Source organism: Notechis scutatus, chromosome Z (assembly GCF_049901735.1).
Source record: "Notechis scutatus isolate UNSWTSFEM ecotype Mainland chromosome Z, rNotScu1.2, whole genome shotgun sequence".
NCBI lineage: Eukaryota > Metazoa > Chordata > Lepidosauria > Squamata > Elapidae > Notechis > Notechis scutatus.
This window is the reverse complement of record NC_142025.1, coordinates 135,824,264-135,838,698: the sequence shown is the minus strand read 5'-3', so window position 1 is coordinate 135,838,698 and position 14,435 is coordinate 135,824,264. Positions and strand designations below refer to the sequence as shown.

The following is a 14,435-nucleotide window of genomic DNA, read 5'->3' as shown; positions in this document are numbered from 1 at the left end:
TAATGCAACCATCATAAATACATGTTGGTTGCCAAGCAACCAAATAGCGATCATGTTACCATGGGGACAATGCAACCGTCTTTAAGTGCAAGGACTGCTTCCAAGTCATTTTTTTCAACACCATCATCCCTTTGAATGAATGGTCATAAGTCGAGAACTGCCTGTACAGTAAGTAGATGCAAACGGTCCCTCTCTGGATCTCTAGAGAGATTAATGCCATAGCCTGTTCAGCAGAACTCTGTCTGTCAACCAAACACTTCATCCTGTAATCCACCTCTCCTGATCCATTACTTGCTTTGTTTATACCACTTCATGCATCCTTCTTCAGCTTCACAATTATCACCACTTTTCCCTTCTGGTTGTGTTGTAACAACAGCAATCAGAAATGTAATTGGCAATTTTAGGAAATTCAGGCTTGGTTTATCTGAATGGGTCTAGAATGGGAGGAAGCCATTTTGATTTCATATGCTTTTCCATGTGTCTCTGGAGATTCTCAGCCATCCAGGTCATGGTTGTCCCAAAGGTGCTTTTTTCAAAAGGCAACTGGACTTTGTTTTTCCTTGAAGACATTTTTCTTCTTATCCAAGAAGCTTCTTCAGTTCTGAAGAAGACATTATAGCCATCACTCTTCACACTGCTGACTCATCTAGAACAGCGGTGGGGGGGGGGCGGGCCATGTGAGGATGCTTTTTGTGGATTTTAGTTCTGCATTTAAACAATTCTTCTGCATAGATTAGTGCAGGGGTGGGCAAACTTTTTGGCTCGAGGGCCGCATTGACTTTTAAAATTTGACAGACGGGCCGGGTCAGCACAAGATTTTTTGGGAATCGCCCCCCACCCTTCCCCTCCCCTCGGAGGCCCCCTGAGTCAGGAGTTGCTACACGCCGGCGCGGCTCCGCACAGCTCCAGTCCCGCGTTGCCTCGGGAAGGAAAGGCAAAAGGAAGAGCCGCGGCGGTGCTTTGCAACACCAGCAGCGGCACCGGAGGCTCAGGCTCAGCGGCTCCTGGTTTTGCCTTTTCCTTCCCAAGGCAACGCGGGACTGGAGCCACGCGAGCTGCGCCGGCGGTAGCAACTCCTGACAACCCCAGCCGGACACCTGAGCGGAGCCCAGGCGGAACTGCCTGTTGCTGCTGCCGGAGCACCGCCGGTCGCCTCCTCCAAGCAGCCCGCCCACCCGCGCCGGGCTTCCCTCTGCCGCGCTGCTCGGGGCCAGGCACGAGCGCCCGCGAGTTAAAAGGAAGCCGAAAGTTGCTAGGAAGTTGCTCGGGTTTCGGGCTTCAGGCTTAAACTTTGCACAGGCAAAGTTTGCAGGCGGGAGCGTCTTCCCACCAAGGAGCGGGAAGGTTCTCGCCCGGTGGGCGGGCGGGCTGCTTGGAGGAGGCGACCCAGCGGTGCTCCAGGTTTCCCTCTGCCACGCGGCTCGGGGGCCAGGCGCGAGCGCCCGTGAGGAAAAGAAAGCCGCAAGTTGCTGGGAAGTTGCTTGGGTGCTGGGAGCAGGCTTTTAAAGTGCCGTCCGAGCAGGACCGCCAAGCCGGGAAACGAGGCACCAAGGCAGGGCAAGGCTCCACCAGCAGCGGCCTAGCTTTAGGTGGCTCCAAGCAGCCCGCCCAAGCAGCCCGCCCGCCCGCCGGGCGGAACCCTTCCCGCCTCCTTGGCCGGAAGACGCTCCCGCCTGCAAACTTTGCCTTTGCAAAGTTTAAGCCTGAAGCCCCTGAAAAAGGGGGATCGGTGGGGACTCACCTTCGGAGAGGTCGCACTCGAAGGTGATTTTGAACTCCCAGCCGAGGCCTTTGCAAAGTTCTTCTTTTCTTTCCTACCCCGAGAGCGCTCCGCACTGTTTTGCAGCTTTGGGGGCCACGCGGCGCAGGGCAATACGCCACGCCCAGCTATTTTTTTTCAGGGGCGGGCCGCATTGAACAGACCAACGGGCCGGATGTGGCCCGCGGGCCGTAGTTTGCCCACCCCTGGATTAGTGTCTAAATTTCTGGACCTTGGACTTTCTTATTCAATCTGCCTTTGGATTATGGATTTCCTGTCTGGCCGCTCACAGAGAGTCAGATTAGGTAATCATACCCCTTCAGCCCTTATTCTTAACACTGGTACACCACAGGGTTGCGTGTTGAGTCCCTTACTCTATACTCTTTATGTGCATGGCTGCATTCCCTCTCACGCTAGTAATACTATTGTTAAATTTGCAGATGATACAACAGTGGTGGGACTCATCTCCAGGAGGGGGATGAATCTGCCTACCAAGATGAGGTGGACCGGTTGCTTTCATGGTGTGGAGACAATAATTTGGTCCTCAACACCAATAAAACCAAGGAGCTTATAGTGGATTATAGAAGGAACAGATCAGACACCCAGCCCTTGCTTATCAATGGAGACCGAGTGGAGCAAGTGGCCAGGTTGAAGTTTCTGGGTGTTACCCTAAAAGAGGACCTGACCTGGGGTACCCACATTGCAGCCCTGGTCAAAAGGGCTCAACAGAGATTATACTATCTTCTCAGAAAACAACAATTGAATGAAAAACTGCTGGTGATCTTCTACCGCTGCACCATAGAGAATATCTTAATTTACTGCACCTCTGTATGGTTTGCCAATTGTACAGTGGCAGATAGGAAAGCACTCCAGAGGGTTAATGTCATTGCCCAGAAGATCATTGGTTGCCCTCTCCCCTCTTTGGAAGAGCTTTATAACTCCCGCTGCCTTGAGAAAGTTCAAAACATTCTCAAAGATCCATCTTATTCTGGGAACCCTGTTTTTGAACTATTACTATCTGGCAGACGGTACAGAATAATAAAAACAAGGACAAATAGGCTGAAAAACAGCTTCTATCCCAGGGCAGTAGCTCTTTTGAATTCTGCTGTATAGTGCAGTATTGGTGCGGTGTCTGGGGTTTTCAGTTCAATGTGTGGAGGGTGAAGGATGTGTGCTTGTGTTTATTTTCATGGTCATGGTCATGATGTGCACTGAAGATGGTGTTTGATTTCATTGTACTACGTGCAATGTCAATAAAGTAAACTAAACTAAAAAAGCTTCTTGGATGAGAAGAAAAACAAAGTCCAGTTGCCTTTTGAAAAAGCACAATTGGAACATTTCTATTTGTCCTTTCCTGCTCGATATGAAAGGCCTAACTTTAGCCAGAGGTACAAGTTAAGTGTTACAATATAAATGCACTATAGAGCCCAATCTTTTTACTGTATGAAGGGGCTGGGCCCATAAGTCATGCTCATAGACATGTCATGTTTTCTCCATCTTCCTGCTCTATATTTATTCATCGTTCATCCTTCTTATACTTGTCTATTTATCTACCTCTTCCTTTTCCAGCCCTGTAAATAAGGTAAGGACTTTAAACGACCTCTGGGGCCCTTTTATTTTCCTAATCCTTCCATTGTATACATCCAAACGGAAATGAATCCTCTATCTTTCCATTCAACCAGGCATATAATCAAAATCTGCATCCTGGCAGTTATCAGCAAGATCCAAAGGGAAGCCAGGAGCTAAAGTCAAGGACTACCAAGTACCTATAGAAACCGCTGATGCAGAAAAATGTTTGCCATATTTTCTATAGGGATCTTAGTGCACTATGAGCTTGGTGCTTTTTTTTTTTTTTTTGCAGGCATTTCATTACCCAATTAGGTCACATCGTCAATGACGCAAACCCCACACCCTTCTAACACTGATGACGTTACCTAGTTGAGTAATGAAACGTCTCCAAGAAAACCACAAAGCTCAGAGAGTAGCAAGGACTCCACAGTCCAACCCTGAGCTACGAATGTTCTTCTATCAGCATTTTTTTTCTGAATAGGGGAATTAAAGGCCAATTTCACTCTGTGTGTGTGTGTGTGAGAGAGAGAGAGAGAGAGAGAGGAGGGTGGCGGGGGAGAATGAGTGTGTCTTTCTCTATCATCTAGGGTAGGGTATGCAATCCATGGGTCGTATTTTTTGCAGCTTTCAAAGCTTCTCAGATTGCACTACCCAAATTAGTAGGCAACTACTAAATTATACCAGTGTGCTTTTCAGCTTTTAAAAAACAAAAGTAAAATTACTGTATTAGCAAGCCTATTTTTACTTTAAAAAAAAACAACCTATACCCCTCCCACCAAAGAGGGAGAGAAAAGAGTTCAGAAGTTTTTGTCCTGTCTCTTAAAGGGATAGTTATCAGCCACCAATACAAATGAAATAAAATCAACAATTGCCAGAGATGCTTTAATCTGAAGCTATGCAGCTACAGTTCTGCTATTGAATTATCATATATTTGACTTATCACCACAATTAGGACCAGAATTTCCATTGCTAACCAAGGCAGTTGTTAAATGAGCTGCATCCAATTTTATGACCTGTTTTTGCCGCAGTTGTTAAGCAGATCCCTTTGAGTGAATCATGTGGTTGTTAAGCAAATCTGTCTTTCCCCATTGACTGCGCTTATTGGAAGCCAACTGGGAAAGTCACAAATGGGAATCCCATGACTCTGGGACACAGCAACTGTCATAATTACATCCCAAATGCCAAGTCCCTGAATTTCAATTATGTGACTATGGAGATGCTGCAGTACAGGGAACCCTCAATTTACAACCACAGTTGAGCCCAAAATTTCTGTTGACAAATGAAACATTTCTTAGTGGGATTTGCCCCATTTTATGACCTTTCTTGCCACAGTTGTTAAGTGAAGTACTGCAATTGTGAAGTTAGTAATCTGGTTGTTAAGTGAATCTGGCTTCTGCATTGACTTTGCTTATTAGAAGACCACAAAATGGGATTACGTGACCTGGGACACTGCAATTGTAATAAATACATTCCTTTTGCAAGGTGGCTCAATTTTGATCATGTGCAACAGTCATGTGTGAAAAATAGTCATAAATAATAAGAGTAGAGTAGAACAGAATATAGAATAGAGTAGAATAGAACAGAACAGAATATAGAATAGAACAGAACAGAACAGAATATAGAATAGAATAGAATAGAACAGAACAGAACAGAACAGAATAGAGAGTAGAGTAGAGTAGAACAGAATATAGAATAGAATAGAAATAGAATAGAAATAGAATAGAAATAGAAATTAGAAATTAAATTCTTTATTGGCCAAGTGTGTTTGGACACTCAAGGAATTTGTCTCCAGTGCATAAGCTCTCAGTGTACATACAAGCAACAAGTGATAAATCATGATCATAATCATAAAATATAATCATCATAAATCATAAGATACAACACTGAGAGTCATAGGATACTAAATAAGCAATCAACACAAATTATATTAGGATACTAAATTAAACAATTAAAGTCATAAAATATTAGCAACAAAGTTATAGTCATAAGAACATAAGGAGATAGGTAATAGGAAAGATGAGGATAATAATAGTAATACAGCCTTACTAGGTAGTTTGACTGTTGCGGGAATTGGTTGTTTAGCAGAGTAATAGCACAGGGGGGACGGATACTGTCCTTGTGTCTGTACTTATTTTGGCATTCAATGACCTATAACGTCATCTTGAGAGAAGTTGAAACAGTTTATGTGCAGTATGTGAAGGGTCCGTAGATTTTTTCACAGCCTCTTTATGGCTCGTGCAGAATCCTCAATGGAAGGCAGGCTGGTAGCAATTGCTTTTTCTGCAGTCCTAATTGTCCATTGAAGTCTATGTCTGTCTTGTTTGGTTTCAGTGTCAAACCAGACAGTTATAAAGCTGCAAATGACAGACTCAAAATAATTCCTCTATAGAACTGTATCAGCAGCTCCTTGGGCAGTCTAAGTTGACGCAGGAAGAACACTCTTTGTTGTGCTTTTTTAATGATATATTTGATGTTAGGTGTCCATTATGTCTTGAGATATTATAGAGCCTGGAAAGTTGAAGGTCTCCACTGTTGATACTGCACTCCCTAGTATTGTAAGAGGTGGTAAAATGGGAGGGATCCTTCTAAAACCTACTATCCTAAGTCAATTTTTTCAATGCCGTCGTAACTTTAAAAGTCATTAAATGAATTAGTGTGAGTCAAGGACTACCTGTAGTTGTAAATGCAAAGATTGTTTGCAAGTCATTTTTTTTAGTGCTGTTGTAACCTCAAATGGTTGCTAAACTAATGGTTGCAAGTTGAGGACTGCTGGTGTAGGGTTCTTCCTCTTTCTCTCTCTTTTTTTAAATCAGTCCATCCCCAACCTCTCTCCTTGTTCTTCTGTGCCACAGGCCTCAGTAACATCATCGGCGTAATCGTCTACATCTCGGCCAATGCTGGTGATCCCGGCACAAAACGTGACGATGAGAAGAAGAGCCACTATTCTTACGGCTGGTCCTTTTATTTTGGTGGCCTTTCCTTCATCCTGGCTGAGATGATTGGTGTGCTGGCGGTTAATATATACATTGAGAAGAACCGCGAGGCCCATTGCAAAAGCCGCACAGAACTCTTGAAGAATCCTTCTTCCTCCTCCTCAGCCATCTTGCGCCTACCCAGTTACCGTTTCCGATACCGCCGCCGGTCACGTTCCAGCTCCCGCTCCACCGAGCCCTCCCAGTCTCGAGAAACCTCCCCCGTCGGCCTGAAGGGCTTCCCTTCCACCGACATCTCTATGTACACACTGTCTAGGGACCCGTCCAAGGCCAACGTCAGTTCCCTTTACGGCGGTGCCAGTGAGACCGCCTCCACAGGGGCAACGACCTCCGGGGTGACCGGAACTGGTGGCGGATTCTTACAGTTGCACAACACCTTCCCCAAAGATCCTGGAGTGACAGTCACCGTGACTGGGCCTGGGGTAGCAGGAGCCACTGGTACCCTGGGTAAAGATGCCTCCTCCAACACCAACACACTCAACAGGAAGACCACGCCAGTGTAGGGATGGACTTAAGAGAGGAGAGGGCCTGGGAAGGGGAAAAGGGGAAGAAAAAATACTGCTCAGAGGACATCAGGCGAGTCAGAATGTTGAGAAGCAAGAAACCAATCCATCCAGTAAGCATTTTTCTTGCTTGCTTTGCTTTGCTTTGCTCCTTCATCCCCTCTCTTCCCCTCCTTCCTCCCCTTTCCACTCCTCTCCCTCTTCCCTCCTCTCTTTCCTCTCCTTTCCACTCCTCTCTCTTACCTCCATCTCCTCTCCTCCCTCTCCTCTCCTTCCTCTCCTTTCCACTCTTCTCCTTCTTCCCTCCCCGTCTTCCATTCCTCTCCTTCTTCCCTCCCCTTCTCTCTCTCCTCTCTCCCCTCCCTTCCTCTCCTCTCTTCCCCCCTCTCCCCTCTCCTCCTTCCTCTCCTCCTTCCCTCCCCTTCTTCCTCTCCTCTCCCTCCCCTCCCTGCATCTCCTCTCCTCTCCCTCTCCTCCCTCCCCCCCCTCCCCTCTCTTTTCCACTCCTCTCCTTCTTCCCTTCCCACTTTCCTCTCTGCTCCCCCTTTCTTTCCTCCCTTTCCTTTCCTCTCTCTCCACTCCCTTCCTTTATCTCCCCCATCTTTCCTCTCCTTTCCCCTCCTCCTTTCCCCTCCTCTCCATTCAACCAACTACCTAACCAGGAATTCACTTCCTCTGGTAAAGGAAAGGTAATTCACCCAACCACAGGATCCACAATCACAATTTTAGTGGAACAGAGATGAAAAGGGGTCAGGCTAGGCTCACCCAGGGGCTTTCAAGAAAGGGGTGCAGGGATCGCCCCGTTCTTATTACCCAGATCAAAAGAAATTATTCAAACAGTCCTTTCAAGCGGGCACGTGGAGGAGAACCAGAATTGATCCTGGACGACCCAAAAGCAATGCTGTGATTATTTACTCTGTAGTCGTGGGGAAGAAAAGTAAAATTCTTCACCCACAGCCTGCCAGGGGACAAGTGTAGACGAAGGCCCAGCCCCGACTCCTAAGCCTCCTACAAATGGCTTCCACAGCATACTGTGCCAAATTTGGGGCTGCAGTGTAGATCAAGAGATTATTTGTTTCCTCCAGCGGGAAAAGGAAACCCTCTCTTCCACTGCAGCTTAATTAAGGGCTGACAAAAGTTTGTGCCAAAACAGTGCTGGAGAAAAGTACAAAAAACAAAAACAAAAAAAAAGGGTGGGTGGGTTTGAAAATCTAAATGGGCCTACTGCCCCCTAGTGGTTGTCAGAAGTATTTCGAACCCACTAGCTTTGCCATATATAACCTTCCTTTTTATCCTTGACTTTGGCCCAACTCTTAAGACCGAGCCATAGCTTTTCCTGAGATGAAGCTGCCTCTGGAGAAGAGGGAATCCTTGCTGTATTATAAAATTGTCCCTTGTCCATATTGAAGTGACATTCTGCCAATTATTAGTCCTGTGGTTTGTCTTGTCCACCCCACAGAGCAGCCTTCCCCAGACACGGTCAACCATAGTTCCCTAGTTGTCAGACGACATAATGGGAGATCTGATTCATCACATCTAGAAGAAAGCTGGTTGGAGAAGGCTGCTGCAGTAGAACGGCTGACAGATTTTTCCCAATGTTGTTATCTTCTTTTCTACATCTGGAAGAACTTTAAACAAAGAAACAGAGATGGTTTATATCTCTGCTCAGTCCTACCGACCCCAGAATCAGCTTCCTAGGAAGACTTTTTACATATATGATAAATTTATAAGTGCACAGACACAAATATACGCATAGAGATATTTATGAAGAGACTATTTAAATTATTGTGATGTTTCATAGGACTTGGTTAATTAAACTTTTGGTCAGTAGTGAAACACAGGATCTTCCTTACCCTCATATTTCCTTCACTGGTGGATACTTTCCCTGAATCTGGAAATCCTCACTGCCAACCTCGTATCTCCTTGTTACACCATTGCATTGGATCCCGTAAAAGTCAGTGCAGTGTTTTTCAACTTTGGCAATTTTAAGATGCATAGACTTCAACTCCCAGAATTCCCCAGCCAAACCTACTGGTTGGGGAATTCTGGGAGTTGAAGTCTGTGCATCTTAAAGTTGCCAAGATTGAAAAACACTGCTCTAGTGTATAATTTATATACCACTAACCCATCATCCACTTAGTGACATTCTCACCCAAAGTTTATTTTGGCTACAAAGCAAAAAGCTGAAAGTATTATACCAAGACTATTAAAGCCTATGTGAGTTGACTGGCAATCAGGTCAACCCGCATAGGCTTTAATTGTTTGTTTGTTTTTACTTTTTTATACTGACCCTAAAACACGGACTCAGGGAAGGTTTTGGTAAATAGATATTAATAAAATGGAGAACTGTAATCTAATATATATGGAAATGGATTGGAAGAGAAGCTGGTAACATTCCAAAATTAAATGTAAATTAAAAGATGGATCACCAGAATCTTATTTCTCCTTCCATGAATGAGAAGTACTATAGACCAAATGATCCACATTCTACAATATGTTAAACAAATATTCAAATCAGCTGAAACTACATAGGCAGCCCACGAAGGCTGTTGCAATCTTGCTTAGTTAATAAGTATAATTAGAAGCAGTAGAATTCTGACTAAGCAAGTTTACTGTCTGGTTGTTCAGTGAATTAGTATCATTCTGGCCACCGAATTTTGCTTTGGAATTCACAGGTTACAGAATTAATAGCAAAGTCCTATTTGTCTTTACTATATTAGCCCTATATCTAATGGGGCTTATCCCCTTGTAAGCAAGTTTAAGATTGCAACTCTGGGGGTGGGGGTGTCACTCATGCAGAATTCCAGGCCAGAAGAGAAGGTGATTTAACTCAGTTACTCATCATGACACCGTTGGAATCACCTGAAGAACCAGGTTAGAGATAAATTATACAGTTAGAACAATTAATCAGTAGAACAACTTGCCTCCAGAAGTTGTGGCTGCTCCAACACTGGAGGTTTCTAAGAAGAGATTGGACAACCATTTGTCTGAAATGGTGTAGGGTTTCCTGCTTGAGCAAGGGGTTGGACTAGAAGACCTCCAAGGTCCCTTCCAACTCTATTATTCTGTTATGCTGTTAAATTATCATGGAGAAAATCTATCTGTGTGGTTGCTTGGAATAAAAAATGACTTGATGGCATAATATCAATCAATCACTTGTCATGAAGAGTAACTAAACCTTTGAACCATTTATTGTTTGGGTTATAGAAACACAGTTTGCCAAGATGTTCATTAGGGACATGCTTTGTTCTTTCAGTAGCTAATATTATGGGAATCTGAAAAACAGTGAGAAACTGTTTACTGTTTCTTCTAGCCTTTTGAGAACTAGTATTTTTTTCTCATATGTTTTAATGAAAATGTATTATTCTTTGTTTGGAGGCAGGTCTTAGAAAATGTAGAGAAGGATGAGATTTTTTTTCATTCTTTTAGTGACAATGATATCATTTTTTAAAAACTCTTCAGAAAGAAGGACATTTAAAATGTGGAAAGAGAAAGGGAACACTGTTCAGTGGAAAAGCATCATCTGTTCCAAGTTTTTCTGTATAAAGCGGGTTTCGTATTTTTTAAAAAAGTGTTCAAAATACAAGAACAAAACACTGGCAAAAATCCAGTGAGTGTGCTACACAGAGAAACTCATAGCTGAAGGGAAAAACAGTAGAAACATTAACAACGAAAACACTTGTCTGTCTGTCATAATAGCAACAAACAAATGCATGGATTTTTACTGGAATCTACCTTTCAAATAAAGTCCTATGAAAACACTTTGTGGATAGATGTTATTGAAGGGAGAGAGAAGCATATCCAAACTGTGGGTGGTAGAAGGGCTCACACACGTTTTGTGCCTTGAGAATAGATTACTTATTCAGGGGGGTCTGTGAAAGAAAGCCATGGATTTAACTAGTGTTTACAAAGTAGGGTGAAAAAAATGTCAAGATGGGAGCTGCAGTGATACGATTGAAAATCTGTTTTTTTTTTAATGTGCACATACAAAACAGATATAGCTTTAATTACAGCTGTTGAGGATACCTAGTTGGGTTTTTTTGACCTACAGACACCTCGGCAATGTTCTGACATAAAAAACAAATGTTAGTCTGTCTAGAATATATCTGGCTGGTTGATAGAGCAAGATTAGTGCATTTGTCTCATACACATATTATCCAGTTTATTTTTCCTTCACACCTTCAGGTGTCTCAAAGTTGACTCTCTCATTGCCTCCAAATAAGTCATTATCAGTAAATGTTTCTGGTAATAGCCATCATACCAGCAGATGAGCTGGGCTCTGTGTCTCTCCACACTGACATGTGTCTCTTAGTGTTGAACTTCCTAGATTATTTAGAGAGGGTGGTGAACAGTGGTGGGATTCAAAAAATTTTTACTATCGGTTCTGTGGACATAGCGTAGTTTGGTGGGCATGGCAGGAGAAGGATATTGCAAAATCTCCATTCCCACCCCACTCCTGGGGGAAGGTTACTTCAAAATCCCATTCCCTTCCCACCCCACTAACCTGCTTTCCAGCTCCTTTCTTCTGTGCAGGACAACAAAAGAAGACCCAGCCAATCAGCTGGAACTCAGGAAGCAGAGAATAATAGGAGGGGTCAGTCCAGTCAGAGGTGGTATTTGCTGATTCTCCAAACTACTCAAAATTTCCACTACCGGTTCTCCAGAACTGGTCAGAAGTGATGAACCACTTTTTTGATTATTCAAGTCATACTACAAGCCACTCTCTTAGTTTTTACGTCCCTACTTCCCATTAATTTATGTCTGGACTTTAGAGCACTGTGTGACTTCCATGGACTGCCAAAAACGATGCATTTTAAAAATTTAACAGTTTCACTGCTGAAGTGCTGACAGGAAAAGATGAACATTATTTAAAAAAGCAGCAGGAAAAAGAAATTTTAAAAAATTAAGTTTTCTATAGGCCCTGCCAAATGAAGGAATCATAAAAGTGATCTACTTTTTTTTTTTTTTAGAGGATCAGATTGTGTGTGTGATTACCATAGCACCCCAATGATATTTGAAAGAAGAAGAAGAAAATGTTCTCTTTTCTTATTTTTCATAAGATGATTGAGGGGAAGAACTAATATATTTTCTTCCTTTGCTTTTTTATAAATGTTATTGCTTTTAAAGTAATGACAGAAAAAGAAAAACTCAAAGGGAACAAAACACAAAGATACATACATTATCCTTTACATCATTGAAATTCTCTTTCAATATTCAGCAAAAATCAAGAAAAGAAGGGCATAGCCTCATACTGACAGGAAAGACATTAAAAGTAATGTTCAAAAGTATTCATAGAGTGGTGGAAGCTTGGAACCAATTTCCAATGAAGATAGTGGGTCAGTAACTGAGTATAAACATGCTTTGGATAAACAGATGTCTGCCATCTAACAAAAATTTAAAAATAAAATAATAATTAAAAATATTAAATACATAAATTAAAAAGTAAACAAAAAACAAAAACCTGAAAGGGACCTCTAGGTATTTTTTTTGCTGTCCATTTTCTGTTTCTATCCAAAAATACTTAACTAGCAAAGCAGGCTTCAAGAACAACAACAACAACAAAAAAAGAGTACAATATGTCATAACAGTAAACACAATTCTATATATAATTACTAGCTCAAGTTTCCTGACCGAAACTGACATTGATTGGCCCAATGAAATCCCTTTTTACAAATAGGGCACTTCTTAGAAGGACGATTCTGAGGCATAGAAGGTGTAGAACGACAGTCCTTCTGAAAGTGGCCAGGCTTCTTACACTTAAAACAGTTACCAATTGGTCGCTGTCCTTTCTGAATAGCAGCTGCTAACATATGCATTTTATAAGTTTGTGATCCAATATCCTGGCAGACTTGCAGCATATCTGCCAGAGTGTAATGAGCAGTAGCCTTTAACGGCTGTAAAGCTCTTTTACAATCTGCATTAGCATTTTCAATAGCTAACTGGCAAAGAAGTTCACCAGCAGCTTCCAGATGATCAAACTGCTGTCTAATTGCTTTGGATAGATGCTCAACAAAAACAGCATAAGGCTCATTGGCATTCTGTCGAATGTTTGAAAAATTTGCTCTAGGTTCTCCAGCTTGGGGTACCTTAAGAAAAGCACGAAAGGCACATTCAGAAACAATAGTTAACGTAGCTGGAGGAAGAACAACTTGAGTAGGAATTGTACCAAATGATCCAGAACCAAATAGCTGCTCAACTGTATATGCTCCTCCCCCTCCTAGAGCAGCAGCTTGAGCATATCTCATATATTCACTCTCCCAAACCACATATTGCATGGATGTTAAAATCATGCGAAATATTTGCTTCCAATCTTCAGGGATCATTGTATAACCATTTTTTATTCCTTCTACAAGTCCTCTTATAAAATTACCACTAATCCCATAGTCTGTAACTGCCTTTTTTAACTCTCTTAAGATCTGATAAGGCAGACCCTCCCATTCTGCTACTTGCAGTCCAAGCTGTGGCCCCTGATCAGGACGATATTTTACTGGACAAACAGACAGTAATTCTGCAAGTTCTGTTCCTGAGACAGAGGCATCCCTTTTACAAGTCTCTACCATTTTCTGAAAAGAAGACTGAACAATAGAGTCAGGAGGCTTTTGCCCTGTATCTGCAGGAGCTGAGGGAATTGAATACATATATTCAGGTGAAGAAGGGGGACAAATGATAGCATTAGTATAATGTGAAGGTGGAGGTGTTAAAAGAGAAAGGTCATTGTGACCAAATTTTTCAATTGCATGCCTACATAAATGCCACACATGCAAAACTTCTATTTTTGCTCAAGGTTCAGTATGCAATGTTTTCCCTATACGTTCCCAATCAGTTAATTTTAAAGACCCCTTTTCTGGGTACTGTAGGCACTGAGCTGCAATCTCCTGGACCAGCCTTAAGAGATTTCTCTGTGGTACCTCAGTATTATTTTTCTTCAACAAATAGCCTAATTCATCTACATGCTTCCTTTGTTCCTCAGAAAGCGAAGATCCCATACTTACAGAAATCAAAAGGTTGAAGAAACCACAAAGGGTTGAAGGTGCACCAAATCCTTGAAGTAAGAGGGTCCCTGTTCAGGCACCACTTGTTGTAATGACGAGGCAGTCGAGTTGTTTGATCATGAACAACTGAATCATGATGATCTTTATTGGAGTCTAGTCTTGCATTTATACATATTTTTAGTTATCCTCCATCATTGGTTAACTTTGGTTACTGCTTAACTTTCATTACTGTTTAGCACAGTAATTAATACAATTAATTATCTCTAGTTAAAGTCTAACATATGTTTACTTCCTCTCTCTAATCCTCCTTTAGATTAGTGACTTTGTTTGCCTGAGTTGTATTTGCTTGGAAACATTCTTTATCTGAGGTTTGCCATCCGAGATTGGAACATTCCTGCAATTACAACTCTACATCCTCTCCTCTGCTTGTGTTTTGCATTTGGAACAGATCTCTTTTCAGGTAGGGAGGGGGAGTAGAACTCCTTAGCATCAGAGCATGTTAATAATAATATACGAAATACTAATGCTCTGGTGGTCATTTCGAAAAATCCTTTCTTAGTGTGCACGAGGAACATAAATGCCAAATTTCAAATTTGTAGGCTTTACGGTTCTGGAGGTT

General features: G+C 42.5%; 1 protein-coding gene across 1 annotated transcript in view; it reads left to right on the top strand.

The window, feature by feature from the left end:
- CACNG8 (calcium voltage-gated channel auxiliary subunit gamma 8) overlaps positions 1-6,824 on the top strand; it is a 28,477-nt gene extending 21,653 nt beyond the window's left edge. Inside the window, exon 5 of the mRNA XM_026677586.2 lies at positions 6,181-6,824. Coding sequence (XP_026533371.1) covers positions 6,181-6,824 — 644 coding nt within the window. The remainder of the gene's footprint in view (positions 1-6,180) is intronic.
- The last annotated feature ends 7,611 nt before the right edge of the window (positions 6,825-14,435 follow it).